Source organism: Protopterus annectens, chromosome 1.part1 (genome assembly GCF_019279795.1).
Source record: "Protopterus annectens isolate FY-2018-M chromosome 1.part1, PAN1.0, whole genome shotgun sequence".
NCBI classification, from domain to species: Eukaryota; Metazoa; Chordata; order Ceratodontiformes; family Protopteridae; genus Protopterus; species Protopterus annectens.
In genome coordinates, this window is record NC_056726.1 from 921172553 (window position 1) to 921193411 (window position 20859).

Sequence of the window (20859 nt, forward strand, 5' to 3'; positions counted from 1 at the left end):
AATATTATGTACTTTCCTCATGCATCGCCAGGCATTTATCTCCATCTCGAGCACATCATCAGACCTGCAGAAACTCTTAAACCACACATATTTACTTTGCTCATTACAAATTAAGCAAAAATTTACACACACCTTATGCCGGAAGAAAGGCTTGTATTTCCACCAATAAAATAAAATAAAACACATATGCCATGTCGTCAAACACATTATATCTGCCTAAAATGACCCGCCAAATGTAAATTCATTATTATATTATTAAAACAAAATGCAAAGTCTGCTGAAACTGAAACCATTCAGCTAGGGAGCAATTCAGAGAATGATGTAGTACTATAGGTCAACCAGCTAAAGATAAAGAATATGGGGTATTCAAATTACTGCATAATGTCACACAAATGAAGAAACACAATCTAATGACTGCATAATGACATGCAAATGAGGATCAGTGAAAGCAAATTGTGAGTTATAATCATCAGTCTAGAAGTGATGCAGATGGTTGCTTGTGAATATAAAGGTAAATTCATGCCGAACTTGTAGAATAGCAACAGTGAATATGCAAGGAGCAGCAGAGCAGGTTTCTCCATTATACAGCAGTAAGTCCATGTCAGGGGAGCCCTCACTTAACAGGAATAGTAAACATCCATTCTAAGTATCTTCTAGAGTAGCAGATGTGGGAGAGGTCACAATGTCACCCCCCCCCCCCGATAATGGATGTCGGACCACCTAGAAAGGAGGCAAACAGTGGCAAGTTGTGCTGGGACTATGAGTCAATTCTGCATTAGCATCAACACTGAGAAAATGCTGATCTCAGTTTTTTGCCCTCACATAGCTGTTACAGGTACCAGCAGCAGTGGTCTCACCTTTGAATAGAAAATGCATGAAACAACACCCCCCCCCCCCTCAAGCTGTAATGTCCTTTGGAGAAGTAAACATGCTGATAATTATCATATACTTACCTGTACTGGCAGTCCCCTGAGTCTGAATATCAAAAACACTATAGGTAACATAAGAAGTGGTTAGTGTGTTTTCCCTGACATTGGTATGGGCACAGTCACTGTGCAGCGTATCTGGTATGACTACTTAACTGGCTAGTTTTCATGTGCAATATACAGCATCTTACCTTACCACTCTCAAAACTCATGTCCACTCAACCTGAATGAGACCTTTTTCCTTCATCTCCATGTAGGCATGCTAAGAATGAGTAACTATCTGTAATGGCTGCAGAAGGAGGGATTCCTCTCCAGCTGAACCCTTTTCTACCAGTATGTTGCATGTTTTCTGCAATATCAACCTTAACATGTTATTGATGTGCTTCAAACATTGCAGTATTGTGCAATTCCTTCTACTCACACAATTGGCATCCTGGAAAACTGTCTTCAAAACATGGATGTTTGGCAGGTAACACAGGATTAAGACTATCAGCTGTTAATGATTTGCTTCTTGTAGTCCAAGGTTTGATTACCTCAAACTTCATTTGACTATTGTGTGACTTTTGGCAAGTTGCTTAACCAGACATTAATCGAGGCCCTTCTCAGTATGGAGAACATCGATGTCTGTGCTGTGACAGAAACCTGGTTCAAGGCTCCTGAGAGCACCCCAGCACTAGCAGGTTTCACCTCATATCATGTGTTCCGGCCCCAAAATCCGGACAACACCAAGAAAGGAGGGGGGTGTCCATATTCATAAAGGACACCCACACCTCAAGGTTGGTGGCAACGCACGATGCATCGGAGACCATCCAGGTGCAATTAACCATAGGCAAGACTGCTCTGCAATTTGTAGCATGTTACAGGCCACCCTCTCAAACTCAGGAACCTTACATGGCCTTCCTGAAAACAATGGAGGGGATAAATGTATCTCCAAACACCATCATACTAGGTGACTTCAACTACCCTAATATAGACTGGGAACACTACTCAAGCCCAAACACTCTAACCCAAAGGTTCCTGGAGTTCATAAACTCAAATGCCATGGAACAACTAGTCACCATCCCCACAAGAGGAGAAAACATACTTGATCTCATCATCACGAACATGGGATCACAATGTTCAACACCGGAAGTATACCCTCACTGGTGAGATCAGATCATAAACTAATCTCGCTGGAGGTCCTCATCCCGCCCACCTGAAATAAAAAGACCACAGTGAAAAACTTCTCAAAAGCTGACTTCACACTTCTAAAAACTAGTGTGGTCTCCTTTAAGGCCCCTGAGCCAGTGGTAAACATTACTCAAACCGCTGAATCACTTACAAATGCCTTCTACCAGCACCTACAGGACTGCATGGATCAGGCAATACCAAACAAAACTAAGACTCTTTGTACCAAAGGCAAGCGTCCAGTCTGGTGGACCCCAGCCATAAACAAGCTCTACAACAAAAGGAGGAAGCTACTACAAGATAGAGCAAAATCATTGAAAGGTAAGACACCTTTGATCATTATAAGTAAAAAACTAAGAGCTCTCATAAAATCATCCAAGGCAAATTTTGAGAGAAAAATCGCCAGGGACTCAAAAGACAATCATAAGGCCTTCTTTAGCTATGTTAGAAACCTAGGAGGAAACTCCCAGTATGCTCAGAATTAGTTCAAAATGATGTGAAGATTACTGAACCTACGCACATTGCCAACATACTGGCTGACAGGGTCAGTGCAAACTTCTCCCCCCCCTCCCCCCCAAAAGGAGAGATATCTATACCAGAGGATTGTAGCCCCCCAAACATCTCCAACGCCCAGGTGAGAACTGCTCTCTCCAAAGCAAAAAACACAGCATCCATGGGACCGGATAGTGTCCCCGGCTGTGTGCTCCACGAACTCAATGAGGAATTAAACCCACAGTTAGCACAGCTGTTTAATCTTAGCCTCACCTCAGGATACGTACCCAAGGAGTGGCGCACTGCGACTGTGGTCCCACTTCACAAGGGCGGTGCCTCCACCGACCCTGGAAATTACCGTCCCATTAGCTTGACAAGCCTTATCTGCAAAGCCATGGAGAGGATCATAATGGAACTCATAAATAAAGACATAGGGAACTTGCAGACTTTGGATCCAACCCAGTTTGGCTTTGTCAAAGGCAGATCATGCCTTTTAAACTTGGTTGACTTTTTCGAGACAGTCACCAAGGCCATTGATGAGGGAAAGGCAGTCCATACAGCCTACCTTGACCTGGCAAAGGCCTTGACACAATACCCCACTCAGGTATCATCGAAAAACTCATCAGCTTGAATGTAAACCCATACATCACAAGATGGGTTGCAAACTGGCTAAGTGACAGAACCCACAGGGTCAGAGTTGCTGGAGCCATGTCAGACTCAAAGCCTGTCACAAGTGGTGTCCCACAGGGCTCAGTCCTGGGTCCACTCTTGTTCGGCATCTACTTTTCTGAAGTACAAGCAAACACAGGAGGGTTATGGCTGACAAAGTTTGCAGATGACTGCAAACTGGGTGCCATAGTCGAAAACACATCTGACACAGATATCCTTCAGAAGGGCCTCACAGAAACGGATAACTGGTGCCAGAGCCATGGCCTAAAGTTAAATGCCAAGAAATGCATAGTAATACCCTTCGGGAAAAACAAGGTTACCCCTAGCTACCATATAGGTGGCAATCCACTGAGCACAGAAGAAGTCATCAGGGATCTGGGGACCCAGGTTGACAGTAGCCTTTCGTTTGACACTCATGTTGCTAAAGTGGTTAGGAAAACCTTCTACACTGCCCACCTGATCATGAAGGGATTCACATCTAGATCAAGGGAGGTCATCGTCCCCCTGTACTCATCACTCATTAGACCTATGATTGAGTACAATGCCCCATTCGGAATGTATCTGACCCGACACCTGCAGCAGCTGGAAAGGCCCCAAAAGTTCCTCACCAAAAGGATAAAGGGTCTCAAAATATGTCTTATGCTGCCCGACTGAAAGAACTCCAGCTCTATTCAGTCTCATACCGCTTGCTCAGAGGTGACCTGTGCCTGACATATAAGGCCATGTCAAACCCTGATTTGATGAATATGCTTCACCTCAAAAATCTAGATCCCTCAGAACCACAAGGGCGGGAGACTTAAACCTTGACACGGTTATTAATAGAACGTGCTGGAGGGACAGATTCATCACCCAGAGACTCCCTATGCTGTGGAACAAAATCCCGGTACATGTGAGGCAGAGCACCTCGCTGGCCTTGTTCAAGAGGAATCTTGACCAATGGATGGGGGATCGCAGATATACCCCAGGGATTACTTCAGTGTCACTGCTTGACAGAGGCACAGCAAAATAATAGGCATAGTTTTATTCAAACTAAAGGGGTGGCGAAAGCCAAATAACTATGGGCTAGGCTTATAAATGCCCTTGGGCAGATAGCCTAGTATGAACCTATGAACCTATGAACCTATGAAATTGTGTTAGGCTCTTCAATGGCCTCCTGGACCACATGCCTAGTAATTACGTAAGATTCCATGTACCTTCAAGACTGATGTGTGCCTACTTTTCTAAGTAAGTACTGCCCATAATACCTCAGTGCCTGTAAACGGACTTCATTCTCATCAAGAATGCACTGGTCTAGCCTCTGACATCTACCACCTTTGCAGGGCACACATAAACCTAAGAAGACAGTAGGCAGTATTAGTAGTCATATTATATTGTCATATCATGTATTATATCAGTGCAGCAAGGATAGCAATACCACATACATGTTGGCCTGGCAGTTCAGCACATGACAGGACTAAACAGCAGGAGGTAAACTGTGGGTGCCACAGATACGTTGGACACAGGGCTATCTAAGCATTTAGAGAAGTGTGTAGTGGTAGTGGCAGACCTGTGCAGGGATATAACTATGATATGTAACACACAAGGGTATAGTGGGAGCTGAAAGTGATTGAGACTTATATGACATAAAGTGGGTAGATCACATGGATGCATGGGTGCACAGCTCAGAGGAGGCAGGGGTAGCATGACAGGAGTGACAAGCAGATGTTCCTATCAAGTGGACCAGTGGCAAATGAGCACACCATGCAAAAGGTAGGCAGGAAAGAGAAAAAGCATTTCTTAGGTTGTGCACAGATGTCCACAGCAGGCCATTTGTGTCCAGACCACTAATGCAACTAAACATTCAGTAGTGGTACTACTTCTTGATCCCAAGCATGGGCACACTGACATATAATAGCAGTGTAATACATCTAAGGCAGACCAGAAAGGGAGGTGGTGGCAGTTCTGTTGCAGTTGGTTTACATCCATTGGATACATTTGTAAGGATACAAAGAAATAATCTACACACTCTGTAGCTGCAGGTATATACTGCAAAGAAGCAAATACTGAAAACTAGTGTTACCAATCCTTCATTACTGTTTAGAAAGGCTATTTACATGTTAATATGGGCATGGACATCACATTCCGCCTCTGGGCTTTATCCTTTAAAGTTACTGCTTTTGTGAATTAACATTTCAAGATACTCAGGTATGTCTGCTGCTGCTTCCTTGGCATTAAACATGTAGATTGGTAATATATCTTGCATATATACTGTATATGCACAGTAGGTATATGCTAATGAAGTTATATTACACCATTGTCTATGAACTACTGTTTTACAGAAGTACATCAGTGACATCAAACATATATACCTTCTGCTGATTATCACTGACATGTCACGCATGGCTACTAATGTGTCTGCTTGTGTGTGTACACACCTCACATTACATCACAGTGTTAAGGTGTGTCAGAATTGATTCAAAATCTAGTGTACGCCATGAATCAGGGGATGCTATTTTGTACTGCTGTACATTTGTAAAAACTGCAAGAAAGTTTCAGCCAAATTAAAGTCTTCACTGTGTAATACATTAAATCTTCTGTAGTGGAGATTGATGGGATATATGCAAATAATCCCTTAAGGACATACCAGTGCTTTCGCTACATGACTTCTAAATGCTCAAGACTTCCCTAAGATAGTGAATACTTTCTCTTGCTTGAGTCTTTCTAGCAATTTTTACTGAATTGTTTGTTTTTGCAACATTTTTACCCACTCCTTGGATCTTGTTTGCAATATTTTGCAGGCACTTCGATACTTATGGGCATCAGGCAGGGTTTTAATCCATGCCTTTTAAAAGTATAGCCAAACAATTCACTTATTCTTTACTGATGAGGTCTCCGAAAAAGCCCAAAATATGACATATCTACTGCTAGTGAGGTTTGACTTTATTGGCCAGAATGTATCCACGTAGCCATGAAAACTTAAAGAGTAAAAGAGTAAAATGTCACTGGCTTCAGAAGCCATGTAGCTGAAACACTGGTATGTTGTTAAGGGCTCATTTACTTACATTCCATGGACCTCCACAAAAGGATGCTTAAGATATTACACAGTATAATGATTTCTATATCCTTTTGATGTTTCAGGACAGGTAGAGCAAGAGGAGAATGCTGCTGGCTGCTGTAGGATGTAGCAAAGACCTACACGTAACAGAGTTTGTAAGTTAGTACTAGGCTAACTACCTGTGTAGGCCATTTTAAGCCTAGCCAATTACCCCATCTGAAAAATCAAACCCTGCACCTTGTATCTATAAGGTAAGCACCTTAACCATTATGCTAACCTCCTACGCCCAGTCCATGAATACCGATTCCACACCTGTACTATGTAAGGTGTACATTATATGGCTCCTCATCAGTAATGACAGCCTTACCCTTCTGTCACTCTTCTGCAAGTTGCTGTGGTCCATAGCTGTGGTCCATCTGAACCACTGGTGAGTCAATCACAGCTTGGTGCTGTCTAGCTGAGGCTGCAACTCAGGTGAGTGAGTACGGTGGGAGTACCACATTGGTTGGGAGGCTTATGGATCATCTCAGGGAGGCAACCTTCCACAAACATCTTCCTTGGCTCATCCAAAGCTTGAAAAGTGTGGTGGATGCAGGGGATGACGCGGTAATGGTATTCTGAACTGTCATGCATCAACACTACCTGCAGCAGGAATTGGACTTACTGGATCAGCTGACTGATGACATCAGGCCTAACCCCCCTCCCCTCGGTTTCTCTTTGGGTTCTCCCTCCTGTAGTATTCTATTACCTCTTCCAACTGCTTTTTCATTTTTTCCTGCCCTCTTTTTCTCATTCTAGTCAGCTTCGGCCATCTTCTACTTATGTCCAGGAAACACTTGTATAATAAAATGGATGCCTTTTCCCCACAAAAAAATATGCCTCCTACCTCCACCAACCCTACTTTACCTTACTGTGCTCCTGTTGTCTGGCCCTCTGCTCAGTATACCCCTTTTCCTTAATTCCTGTACTACAATTCCAACCCCTTACATGGAACCATTATAGTGTCCAGCTTGCTGGGCACCCACTGACCAGTATTTCATATCTGCTATATACTTTTCGTTGGGGATTGCAATGACAGCCTGCTACTGCTGGTTGCTGCTTGTGCTATCTACTGTGGCTATTATACAAATTCTCATGAGGTTCAAACAATGGTGCAGTACCACTACCTTGTCCTTCTTTGTATGCCCTTAGCTTTATCTATATCATTCATGTATTACTTCTCCATTCCTCTGCATATCCCTACTCCATACAATATGTTCCTGATTGGTTATTCAGGTCTATTTTGTTCAGAAATGTATTCTCTGTCTCTCTCTTTCTCTGTATGTATTACAAGTCATCCTGCTCTGAAATCCATCTATATAAATCTTGGCCTATAACACTGACCACAATTAGTCAGTTAGTAAAGGGTATTACTGGTAAAGCAGGCTAATTTCTAACTAGGTAAATTAAAATTAAATAATTACAAAAGTCATAGTAAAACTAACAAAACTGAATATCCTCATCTAAGTCTCACCAAACTAGTAAAAATACAAAAAAATGAATGGATGGTGTAAAAAATATAAAAACAATACCAGAACTAAAGTAAAAATCTACCCACAATACATTCCATTCATTAAAATCATATAGGGACCTGGGGACCCAAGTTGATAGCAATCTCTCATTTGACAACCACGTGGCCAAAGTGGTTAGAAAAACATTTTATATAGCCCACCTAATCATGAAGGGATTCACATCTAGATCAGGGGAGGTCATCGTGCCTCTTTACTCATCCCTCATCAGGCCCATAATTGAGTACAATGCCCCTTTTGGGATGTACCTTACCAGACACCTGCAGCAACTGGAAAGACCCCAAAAGTACCTCACCAAGAGGATCAAAGGGCTCAAACAGATGCCATATGCTGCCCGGTTAAAGAAACTCCAGCTCTACTCAGTGGCATACCGCCTGTTAAGAGGCGATCTGTGCCTGACGTATAAAGCCATGTCCAACCCGGAATTAATGGACATGCTGCACCTCAGAAAATCCAAATCCCATCGAGCTACGTGCTCGAGAGACTTGAACCTCAGCACTGAAATAAATAGGACACGCTGGAGGGACAGATTCATAACCCAGAGGCTCCCTTCACTCTGGAATAAAATCCCAGTCCAGGTTAGGCAGAGTCCCTCATTGACTCTCTTCAAGAGGAATCTTGATGAGTGGATGGGAGATCGTAGGTTTACCCCGGGTATCACTTCTGTGTCACTGTTAGATAGAGGCACAGTATACTAACCTCGAAAAAGGGCATAGCAAAATAAATTCAAAATGGGTGGCGAAAGCCAAATACATTCTGGCTAGGCTTATAAATGCCCTAGGATAGATAGCCTAGTATGAACCTATGAACCTATGAACCTATTGCAAATTAACCTAAATATCAGTGAACAACGGATGCAGTTATTACCAGTAACTGAAATCAATGAGAAACAATAATTAAAATACAAGAAAAAAAAAATAAATAAAAACAGTAAAGAAATGGGTAAATAGAAAGTGGTGTGTGGGGATTTCTTTTGGTAATAAATGAAGTGTCTTGTAGTGCAGGATTAACAAACTTGCCTTGGGAATTTATAAATCTGTTATTCATTCCAAAATGTATTTACTAAACTGCCAGTGCAATATATTTTATTCAATGCACACCAGCCTTCCAACAAATGCACACTTATCCTGAATGGCCTGTGGAGAAGAAAATGCAGCATACTGTTGTAACACATGTAACCTGAGGGGGCACCTGGGGTACAATAACCTGCACGGGCCCCAGTAGTTGCTTTGTAAGACTTTGGTGAATTGTCTGCCTGGATCAGCACCCACTCTACTATATTAGTTCCTCAGGGAACAGAAGGGAATATATCACTTCAGTAATCTGTCCAAAGCTAGTGGCCTTTCAGCCCTGTGGTTGCATTTAGTGTCACTAGATACATGGCCCTGGTCCATGTGCTGAGCTTTGATGCATAAATGAAGCAGGGGCTAATGAAAAGTAAGTGGTCATAAAGTCAAGCAAGTTTGCTGACAAATCATGATAAATCTTACTTACATGGGCCTTCTTCAGACTTAATTTAAGAGCACTGCCTGGTTAAATGACTTGCTGAAAGTCATACACTAGGTAAACAGACTGAGGAACAGAAACTCTCAACTACAAGAAACAGTTTATTGACAGCTAATATCCTTAATCTGCAGTACTAACCCCCAAACCCATTAACTTATATTATGGAACATGTTAATCTTCATCTACGGTTGTTGGATTTTTGCAGATGAAGGCTGTGCTCCTACTGTTTGTTTAGGAAGTCACCATTCTGGACATGGTTAATCCTCATACAGAAGGATATGAGAGTGAGTAGGAGCAATTCTTGACTCTTCTTAAAATAATTGTTGTTCTCGTGCTCTCTGCATGTCAGATAGGTTGAATGATTCTTTGTACTAATCCCAGATTAGTTTCCTGCTTTTCTTTACATTATACTTTATATATGTGTAATTTATAATATAATTTCTGAGTTAGTAAATATGTAATTAATTCCTTTGCTATTTAAGTTTCTGACTTTTGACATTGATAGGTAATACAGAGGGAGAATATGGCAGAAGTAACACAGCAGTGGTATGTGCTACCCAGGTGATACATTTAAAGATTGGGGGGGGTGCATAAAACAGACAACACAAATTGACTAGAGATGTTCTCAGAGCCATCTTATTATTGGCTTGGGGGTTTTATATGGGGTTGTGGGTTGGCATAATGGTTATGTTGTTTACCTCAGAGACGCAAGGTAAAGGGTTTGATTCTCACTTTTAAAAGGGAAATTGGCTAGCCTTAAAATGGTCCACAAAGACAGCTAGTTTAGTACTTAGCTATGAAGGATGGGGGTTGCTACAATGGTTAAGGTGTTTACCACATACATACAAGATACAAGGTTTGAGTCTCACCTGTGTAAGAAAATTGGCTTGGCTTAAAATGCCCTGCAAGGGCAGCAAGCCTAGTACTTACCTATGAACCTATTGCAGTATTCTTACAGGGAGTAAAGATAAGGACAGAGCCACAAAAGGTGGATATATATCATGATTCTTGTAGCAAATCAATGATACTGTAGGGTATGGGGCATTATGCAGTCTAGGAAACACAAGACATACCTATTTTGTAATTTTTGCTAGCAGGGTAACTGTTGGTGGGATGAAAGTCTCTTCATTGACAGGAGGTATGCCAGTATTCACCCTTAAGAATCAGCTGCTCTGTGTTTAAACCTTCAGAATGGAAAACACCTGGTATAAAATTACTTTCCACTCCATTTATTATGGTGGCAGCAGTGTTGTGACAGCTATGGTGTATCACTTGGGATTTTTTATCTTTCTTGGCATAACAGTGACAAAATGCTTAGTACATGATCTTAGGACTCAGAAAATGTTACTAATGCTCAACAACAGTTTGCAGGATGCTATGACTGAAGCTGAAAACACCATTCAGGCTTTTCCCACTGAAATATATATTACCACCTTATTTTTGAACACCCTGTTTGGCTTTTAAACAGATAACAAAAAAATCAATGTAAAAAAAGTAACATGATTTATAAAGATTTTTGTGTTCTGAACAAGCCTATCTTTTTTATTTTGTATTGCCACCAATTTCCTAAAGCATGGACTGTATGTATTTTATATATTTCTATATGATTTACACAGGTTATGATATTCTAAATAATAAGCAGCAGCTGTTTAGAAGCGGTAGCATTTGCTGCATTCTTTATAGTTGTTGCCAGATACGGTACTGCTCACAGCATATTTGTACAATATAAGCATAAGAAAAATGGGAAGCACACAGCCTATAAAAAATAAACTGTAAGTGAAAATGTGGTATACGCTGTATTAGAAGTAGGTTTGATTTTATTATAAAGGTGTTTAGAATGGAAATTAGTACAATGTATTAGAAAAATAATTTTACTCAGATTTTGGTCACAGTTATATACAATTGTGGCAAGATTTATTCATTTCTTGAAAAATTCTCCTTACCTTGTAAACATCAAAATTATCGATGATTGCATCAAAACAAGTATACAGGTCATTCAATAATGTCACAACCTACAAGGAGAGACAAACAGGATGTTAATGCATTTCCAGTAACTGCACTGCCCATGAAACATGTCCAGACTATTGTGCTTTTCATCACCATTTGTGCATCCAGGTATACTTGTTGAAAGTGTTATTCCACTTTACTCCACTGCATGTTATTATTGGAAAGAACCTATTAAATTATCCTTGTATGACAGTCAGTAACTCCTGTCGGCAATGCTGGTACCATATCACTAACCCAGTTAAAAAAAAATGAATACATGAATAAGGCATTGGGATAACACTACAATATACTCATCCTAACAGGGGTCAATAAGGTGAGCAAAAAACACAAACTGTCATAAGATGTAGTTCTTATACTTCATAAAGGGGATGGACATGGATATAACTTATATGAAAATATTAAAGACAAAGGTAAAAATAAAAGAAACAAAAAAAAGCATATGTAATTCAGGTCTCAAATACAATTTGTTCTGTATACACACACATAAATAAACATATATATATATATATATATATATATATATATATATATATATACACACTCACACATGAGATTACAGCAGCAATGATAGACTGTAGCTAAGAGTGGCCATCAAAAGAAAGAACATTTATTTCACGGATGGTGCAAATGAGCAGAAAACAAATAAAACACAGCACAAAAAACTAGTCAGCCATAAATTGTAATAAAAACAAAATAATTATCCCCCGCAATACCCATATGGAGGGGGGCCCGATTTCTTTATATATCACAAGTCCGAGGTCACACAATAGCTGTGAAAGGGCATATTGCAGATCACTGCTGTATCGTGAAATTGCACAAGTTTCACATTGCTGATAATTAAAACATACAAGACAAAAAGTCAGGGAACAATAACAGCAACATAGAATGTCTAAAGTAGCACAATTCTTACTTTTCCCTTACTTTAACAATATGTAGTACCCTAAATGCATCTACACAAAATCTACGCACACTGCATTCAGACAAAACTCTTTTTGTCTAATCTTGAAGCCGCTCCTTCTAACACCCCTGCATACTGGTCAACCTACGTGAAGCCAACCATTTATATGTGTATGTATATGAATATGTATATGTATGTGTAAATATCTAGATATGCTTTACTGTGACATAAAGATAAGGAAACAAAGCACACAATTTGAACATGACGTGGAATGACTGAGTGCAAGGCTGATGCAGCAGATTGGAATTAGAATGGCACCTACCTTGACATACGGGTTTAAGTGATGGTTTTGTGATAAAAGTAGAATTAGTTAAATAAGAAACTGGTCAATCTAGAGAATAGATGGAAATAATTCATGTTCTGTATGTTTTGTAGCTCTGTTTTTTGGCATTTACATGGCTCAGAAAGACCATAAGGATAGGTATGGATCCATCTAGGGTATGCTGACAGGCAAGAAGTACATGGTGTAGAAAATGCTGGCCCTATTTTTTCTTCAACAAAGGCACAGAAGAAGTGAAAAAAGATGTAACTGATGCTAAACCGAGGTAGGAGATGAAATGATAGCCCACAGACATATTGCATTTGCAAACTTTTAAATATCGTTGAAGGTACTTTTAATACCATAATAAGGTGCTGCCAAATACACAAAGAATGAGATAAAAAATGCCTCACTCAAGAAATCAGAGAGAACGAGAGTCATAAGTCTCCACTGTCCATGCATTTTACAGAATGTCTCTGATTTGCCTCATATTTTGTTCTCTCCCTCATACAGTTTTACTTTTCTGGCGAATCTTTGAGTATTACAGTGAAATGATAATACCTGATATTAGAGTTTCTTGATTCTTATTCTTCCAAAAGTACATCTTGGTGAAGAACCTCAGTAATATTTACAAATCATCCCTGATTTGGGGTTTTTCCCCCATATTTTTTTTTATTTATCCTGAAAAAAAGCAGCAAAGAAGTTGACATCTATGCTATAAACAGCAAAATACATCTCATCTAGCAAAATGTCGAAGATATTAATTTGATAAAGGCTGCCCTTGCCAAAATTAGTAAAATGATATACTCATTTTAGTTTGACAGTACAGCAATGCAGACAAGAGGTGCAAAATATTACAGAAAGTTGCACAATGCCACTTCTTGAACTGCACGGTTAAAGTCATGCATAAACACCCAAACAGCACAGGCCCAGTAAGCACCAGTTTAATAAAACAAGTGCACCATTAAAATGAGCAATTGATCTAGAAATTAGATGAGGACAACATCAAGTCTATTTTCCCCCTCCACTTGTTAACAGCTTTCATGCTGGCCTCTTCTTCCACTGGAATACTATATTAAAAGGAAAGGACCTGCTCAGTAGTATTGGTTATTTTATGGGGTGAGTGATGCTAGGTTGCTTAGATTATAAGAGGATCCGTTTTGATTTCTGTAATATTCAGACTTAACTGTTTGTCAGGTAATCATGGGTGCAGCATGTCAAGAATATAGTGGGTGTTTCATTGTTTTGTTACCATTGACTCAGTCCTTGTATAGGTTCATACCACTGAAAGAATGATAACAGTGGCATGGTGGTTGCACAGCTCTCCACAGAACAGCACTAGTAATCATTTTCTGAAAAAAGCATTCCTGCTATAAAAATGACAGTTGTCTTTCCATATCAGTCTAAGTTAAAAAAGGCTCTTCATGGCATAGAAGAATAAAGCCTTGACTACATTGCAAGTGACCCTCATTCAAATAGCTGCTGGGAGTGTCTACTGCCTGCTCAGTTATACTGGGGAGGGGGAGAGAAAGATGGCTATGGCATGCCACATGTGTGGTTTTCTGCCCAGTGGGCTCAGGTCTATCAATCCTGTGCTGCCAGGTGGAATTGCAGTGTGAGCTAAGGGGAGCCCTTGGAGCACAGCTATAGGGAAGCTTTGAAGAGCTACTACAGGAGAAGTAGTGTTCTGCCATGGAGAGAAGGTAGGTCACCTTACAAGCCCAGTAAGACTGGCCCACACCTTACCTACCAGTTCTCTACACAAACAGCTTGGCTCATGGGTGATTCCAGGGCACTAAGAAATGGGCCACAGAGCTCTTGCCTGCCTGGGAATGCCCTGCTCCCATGATCTTGGAACAAGATGGCCAATTTAGTGTGGGTAGTTCGGTCCTACATAGGTGCCCCAAAAAAAAAAAAAACTGGACTTCTGTGTTAACAACTCCAATTATTTATTTAGGGAATATACCAAAGGAACGCATCTACATCTGACAGATCTGAAGGATGGAAGACTAAGAAATCAGCCTAACTAGTAGCAGCAAAAGATACTGCACAAGAGTGCCATGCCATACTTAAAGTGCACCCACTTTGAAGAAACACTACATTTTGTTAATGGAAACCATGTTGTAATCCACATAATCACAGGTAGTCTGTTGAGACATAACAAATAACAGGCAAAGAAGCATAGTCACAGGACTGCAGACAGCAATCAATACAAGACTGGGGAATAGAGCTTTAAGACAATGACGTCTGCACCAAATGTATGTGTTAGGATATAATCATTTTGATTTCTGTCTAGGGGATAAGGCCATGTCTGTTTTACTGTCTGGGTGATACATATCTGTATGGCAGAGGGAAAAACACCTGACTAGACAGATGGTGACTGCATATGGGAGAATGTGATTCAGCTCATTTTAATCCTGTATGAGATTACGTTATTCACTTGGGTTCTGAGATTATGAGGAGCTACACCTTCTTATAATTTTGTACTTTTAACTGATAAAGGAACAAATAAACAAAATAAGACAACCCTTTCATCTATTTTTGGCTAATGGACAAGAGTATCCTGCTAATCTGTATTTTCTGACAGTCATAGAACTTTGACACTATATATTGTAACACTGCAAACAGTGTTACAGACACAGAGTACCATTTTTAACCTCCCATTTTTATCATTATGAATGCCTCGCACTGGCATCACTATGGGGCCATACATAAACACAGTGGTCTGTCTTGCCATTTACCTTCTATTTAAACTTTCTGGAATCAAGTATGGCACTGAGCCTAAATTTTTAGGCTTGTATTTATCCTAATCCTCATTTGCATACAATTTATGAGGAAATGTAATAGTCATTTTTAGGAATATCATTTTAACCCTTCTAGCTTAGGATAGCACCTTGCACCATACCTAAATTGTTTTGGAATCCAACTATAGGATTGTAAATGGGCATTTTCATGTCATTACATTGTACTGAATTATCAAAATAAATAGAGAGGGATGCACAGATAGAAAGTAAATGGGAGAATGAATGAATTAATACATTTAAATAAATAAATGTACAGATCCAAACTACAAAGTTTTATATTTGTAGAAAGAAGCATACCCGTTTTATAAAATGATATATCTGTACAATATATAAACTTTGTTTACTGAATGTATTCCTGAAATACTATAATAAAAGCAATATTTTGAACTTTTGACAGTGTGCCTTCATAGACTTGAATTGTTTTCAAACCTGTCACCCCTCAGATGTAATCCAAAGTACTGTTTCTTCTGATCACAGCATGAAAATTAATACTGACACTTCTCATACACAAGACAAACACCATTTTTTTCACATATAATTTGAGGATTTACTGTCATTTTGAAAGTCACCCTATATGAGTGACTAGAACATTTTTTCTGGCTGCATTCTGATGCTGTATCATGAAACTGCCATAATGACTTTTTAAAGATGAAAATTTTTTGAAACTAACAAAAGTATAAGCCAGCATTTAATTGCTTAAAATAAATACTAAATTATTATGGCCACTAATGTTCCCCCCTCAGATTACAAAAAAAAACAGCTGTTTCTTGATGGAATTTGATTTCCACAGCAGTTGCTATTTCTCATCTACAGAATCATCTCTAAGAGTATAAGATACTTTGTGAAGTATAATTCTAATGTGTGTGTGTGTGTGTGTGTGTGTGTGTGTATACACACACACACATACACACACACACACACACACACACACACACACACACACACACACACACACACACACACACACACACACACACACACACATATGTCCATGGTAGGACTAGCCATCCGACAGTGTGAACATTGGCATTAGATGATTGTCACTTTTGAAGTGATACTCTGACCCCAAGTGGAAATACTGGAAAAAGGGGTTGTGAAAGGATAGATATCTCTATTATATCAGTTACAACATTCACTATTATAAGCATGTTTTTCTGGCCCCCTACCTCTGCTGCTAATTCTCAATCCTTTCCCAAACTGAATAGCACAGACTTGTGGGGGGAAATGTCATACTCTGGTTACACTCTTGTCAGGGAAAGCATTTTTCTTATTGCTGGGAAACCAGGTCAGCAGAGCATGAACTCTCCCTGGCTTGTAGCATTTAATTCATTGGTGTACTTATATCTTCCCAGCACATTATGCCTTTTATGGATCACGTTCATTGGCATAGTTATACCTTCCCAGTAAACTTTTCCTTTTGTGGAGTTGTGTCTGCCAAACTCTCTCAATATACCTTGTAAATGTCTGCAATGCACATCAAGAACCGAGGTCTTCCTTTACTGCATTATGCTTTTTTTTTTTTCCTGTGGAGCAAACACTTTAATAATCCAGTGTAGAGCAGGTCAGTATTAATCACTGACAAATTCTTGTTTTAACAAATAAAACAGTATGCCTAGCTATCATTTGCGTTTTTTACAACTTTTGAAAGTGTAGAAACCAGTCATCATTTGCTCATTTCCTTCTCAGACTACCGTCCTGAGTAATTTCTAGAGCTGAATTGCACACAGACTTCAGACTTCCTGAAAGACTGAGATGATATCAAGACACTTGTCACACTGATGTATAAAGAAACAACATTCCAAAAACCTTCAGTAAAAAACTGTCCTTTGTCTTTTCCCAGTTAGGGGGTCGCCACAGTGGAACTCCGGTCCGCTAATTATTGGCAGTGAATTTTTACGGTGTCAAGTTGCCAGCTCAGCACCCAACCTTCAAGGAAGACACCCACACATGCACCTACCTGCATGTCTTTAAATTCATTTGACCATGGGGAGGACATGCAGACTCCATACAGAAGGCGCTCCAGCCAAGAATCGAACTGGCGAACCTCTTGCTGTGAGGCAACAACGCTAACGGCTGCACCACCGTGGCATTCTGTATTCATTTGGAAACTGCTAAGGACCAAGCTATTCTGATATGCCCCTGGGCTATTTGCATTTTACTAGAGATTAAAAAAGTTGATAACAGCATGCATATGTGAAACACTCACTAACCATTATTGCTTTCCTGTACTTTTATGAAACATTAATTCCACTGTTTCTGTAACAGTTTTCCAGAAGCTAAAATGAGGGTATTGGGGTTGGAAATAGTTGTGCTCCTTTCATAAATGAGCAATATTTTAACAAGGAATTGTAGTCTTCAGGTATCAATGAGCAGCAACATTATATGCTGAAAAGGGACTTTAAATCCCTTTTATTTTAAATAAATAAAATAAATAAATCACCTCCCTCCACAAAAAGAACACTATAACACTTCTCTCTCTAAAGCCAAATGATTTCTTACACAAGTCAGAACAACACACAACGTACAACAACACAGAATGACATTACTCATAGCCTCTCTAGTCTTATATTACTTAACCAAGAGTCCTTTCCTTTTTCACCAGCAGACTTACCACATGTATCTCAACTTACAGCCTCATGTCACTCCTACCATCCAACCCACAACCTATAAAGGGCCTGTAATAAACTCTACTATACAGATCATGCTTTCTCTGTTCTTGCTTCCAAGATGTGGGAATTTTTACCCTCTAACAGTAAAAACAATAATTCCTACAATCAATTCAGACAACACCTCAAGTGATACCTACTTAATGACTAGAAATACAAATGTTTCAACTTTGATTACATTACCCCACCTCCTTTGTTCAAGTAATTTTTCCATGATAGACAATTAATACCCAGTGACCACTGGACTAGCATGCTCTACTGATCCCACTCCATCCCCCCATCCTTGCATCGCTCCTTCTTCACAGATCTAAATGACCTATTTGGTATGCTTTACCATATCTCTTCCTACCCCCTGCTATGCTCTACTATTTCACTTTATCTGGAAGCTGGAGCAAAACGTAGGCCTTCCTTATGTTTTCACCTTATGATCTGTGTATACTCACCAATCTTTTTAGTCAAAAAATGTTAAAAATATTTGCTTGATTTTAAATTAACATTTACTGTTGTCATGCTACAGCTAATTAATTTTCTCTTAATGTTCAAGGTTATTCTGTCAACTTGTAAACATGGCCTGAATCTGTAAATAGTCCAAATGGATTTGACTTCTACTCTGGTTAACATAAATAAATAAATCTGCCTTAACCTATCAGCATTAAGAAAACAGGGGTTGACTTGAAGTTATTTAAAGCTGATTTACTTTACTATGCATTTCATAACTATAGACTCTGTAATGATTACTTCTCTGTCAATAGAATATCAGTGTAAATCTTTTTTTTCCAGTGGCTTTTGATACCCTCTTGCATATGGAACTACAGAAATGCTGTGCCACTAAAATATCACTAAAATAATTTTAGACTGCAGTTTTGTTTGTTACATTATATTTATCAAAGCAAAATATTGCATATTATTTTATTTTATTTGTTTATTTATTCCAGTTTGATGACCGGGGAGGTCCACTGGGCTCAGGGAGCCTGTTTTCAATGGAGGCCTGGGGAGAAAAGCTCCACAGTACATAGAAAATATAAAGAATACAAAGTATAATGAAAAGAGTTACAAAATACATATTAAATTTCAAGTTAGAGACATGAGTTGTTCATTGGGTGCATATATTCTAAAATCTTTGTGGTAGCAGCAATGAGATCATTACCACTGAGGTGAGAATGGCAAGGTAAAAATAAACTATTTACAATATATACATTCATGATATTGTTGTTAGATTAGTTTACAATCAAAGTGAGCCCAGGAGTTCAGGAAATTCAGGATGGAGGAGAGTTACTAGTAGGCTAGGTGGGGAGAATGCAGTTGCATTTCCAATTAGAGGAGAGGTAGGAATGTAGCTGAGATTTAAAGCGGTCAAAGTTGTCAGATGTCCTTAGTGAAGGAGGGAGAGAATTTCATTTTTTGGCTAAAGAAAAAGATAGGCGAAGCTGTCCAGCAGGACAGTTAGGTTTGTGAACAGTGATCAGATTTTGGTGAGCAGATCTTAGAGTTTTGTGCGGGTGTATGGTTGTAGGATGTTAGTTAGTGCAGGGCATTTAGTAGGATTAAATCTTTGCCTGTGGGCTGTAGTGAGTTGGAGGCAGTCAAGGAAGTTGGGGAGTTCTAGCCAAAGTAACAATTGGAGGGCAGTACAATGATGGGAGGAGTATTTGGCTTTGGTGGTGAATTTTTAGATCTTGTTATAACAGATTTCTAGTTTGGAAGAGATGGAGGAAGATAGGTTGGTTAGTAAGGGAGCACCGTACATTAGTGATGGTAGTAGGTAGGTAATGGCGAGAGTTTGTCTTGTCGAAAGAGAAAGAAAGTACATATTTCTGTATAGCATGTCAAGTTTTTGATGTGTTTTCTTAATGTTTGCTGAATGTGGGTATCAAATTTTAGGCATTCATCTATAGTTACCCCAAGAGGTTTGGCACAGGGAACGACTTCTATGGTGGAGTTGTTACGGCTGGTAATTTGGAATGAATTTTTATTGAGATGGAAGGATTCTGAGGGAGAGAATAGTAAAATTTTGGATTTGTTGGCATTTAGAGAGAGGTGGTTTTGAAGCAACCAGTACTCAGTGGTTGATAAGGCAGTTTGAGTTTTTGCTTGGAGCTCAGGTAGGTTTGAAGCTGAGCAAACTAAATTGAGTTGTCTGCATATTGTACGATGTTAGTGTTAGGTATGGCTATGTGGAAGTTATTGATACAGATGTTAAACAGCATTGAACCGAGAATGGATCCTTGGGGTACCCCAGAGGGGGTAGGCAGGAAGGTTGAGGTGCCTTTTCTCCATTTCACAGCCTGAGATCTGTCAGACAGGTAGCTGGAGAACCAGGATAACGTATTCTGAGAGAGCTTTACTAGAAAAAGCTCACCAGACTCTGCTACACTTTGCTGTGAAGGAAAGTTTAGTTTGCTTTTTATTTGTTGTATTTTGTATTACTTTACTGCCTTTTTATATTTTGAATACCGTGATTTGTTTTCTTTACCTTGTGTTTTACTTGTATTCTGCTTTTAAACTGCATATTACAACTTCAAAGGAGACCACAGCTCTGTCTCTTGTGAGTCAGGCAGAAATTTTCCCCCCACCCACTTATCCGGTTACTGTCATGCTCTTAAATACCACTGTCTTTCTAGTTGCCTGCCCCTTATGTTAATTTGACCATATATCTCATTTCCTCTCTGCTTTCACTGGCTTGTGTGAGTAAGCACAAAAATTATCATTTTGTGAAATCACTCCCCTTCAACTATTTACATTTATTGGCCATCCTACTGTATTCCATAGTATCAGAATACAAAAATACAAAAGTGACCACCCC

General features: G+C 39.6%; 1 protein-coding gene across 1 annotated transcript in view; it reads right to left on the minus strand.

Moving 5' to 3' along the window:
• The window catches only part of NPR2 (natriuretic peptide receptor 2), a 2072492-nt gene that overhangs the window by 299870 nt on the left and 1751763 nt on the right, over nucleotides 1–20859 (minus strand). The window contains exon 18 of the mRNA XM_044078984.1: nucleotides 11306–11374. Coding sequence (XP_043934919.1) covers nucleotides 11306–11374 — 69 coding nt within the window. The remainder of the gene's footprint in view (nucleotides 1–11305; nucleotides 11375–20859) is intronic.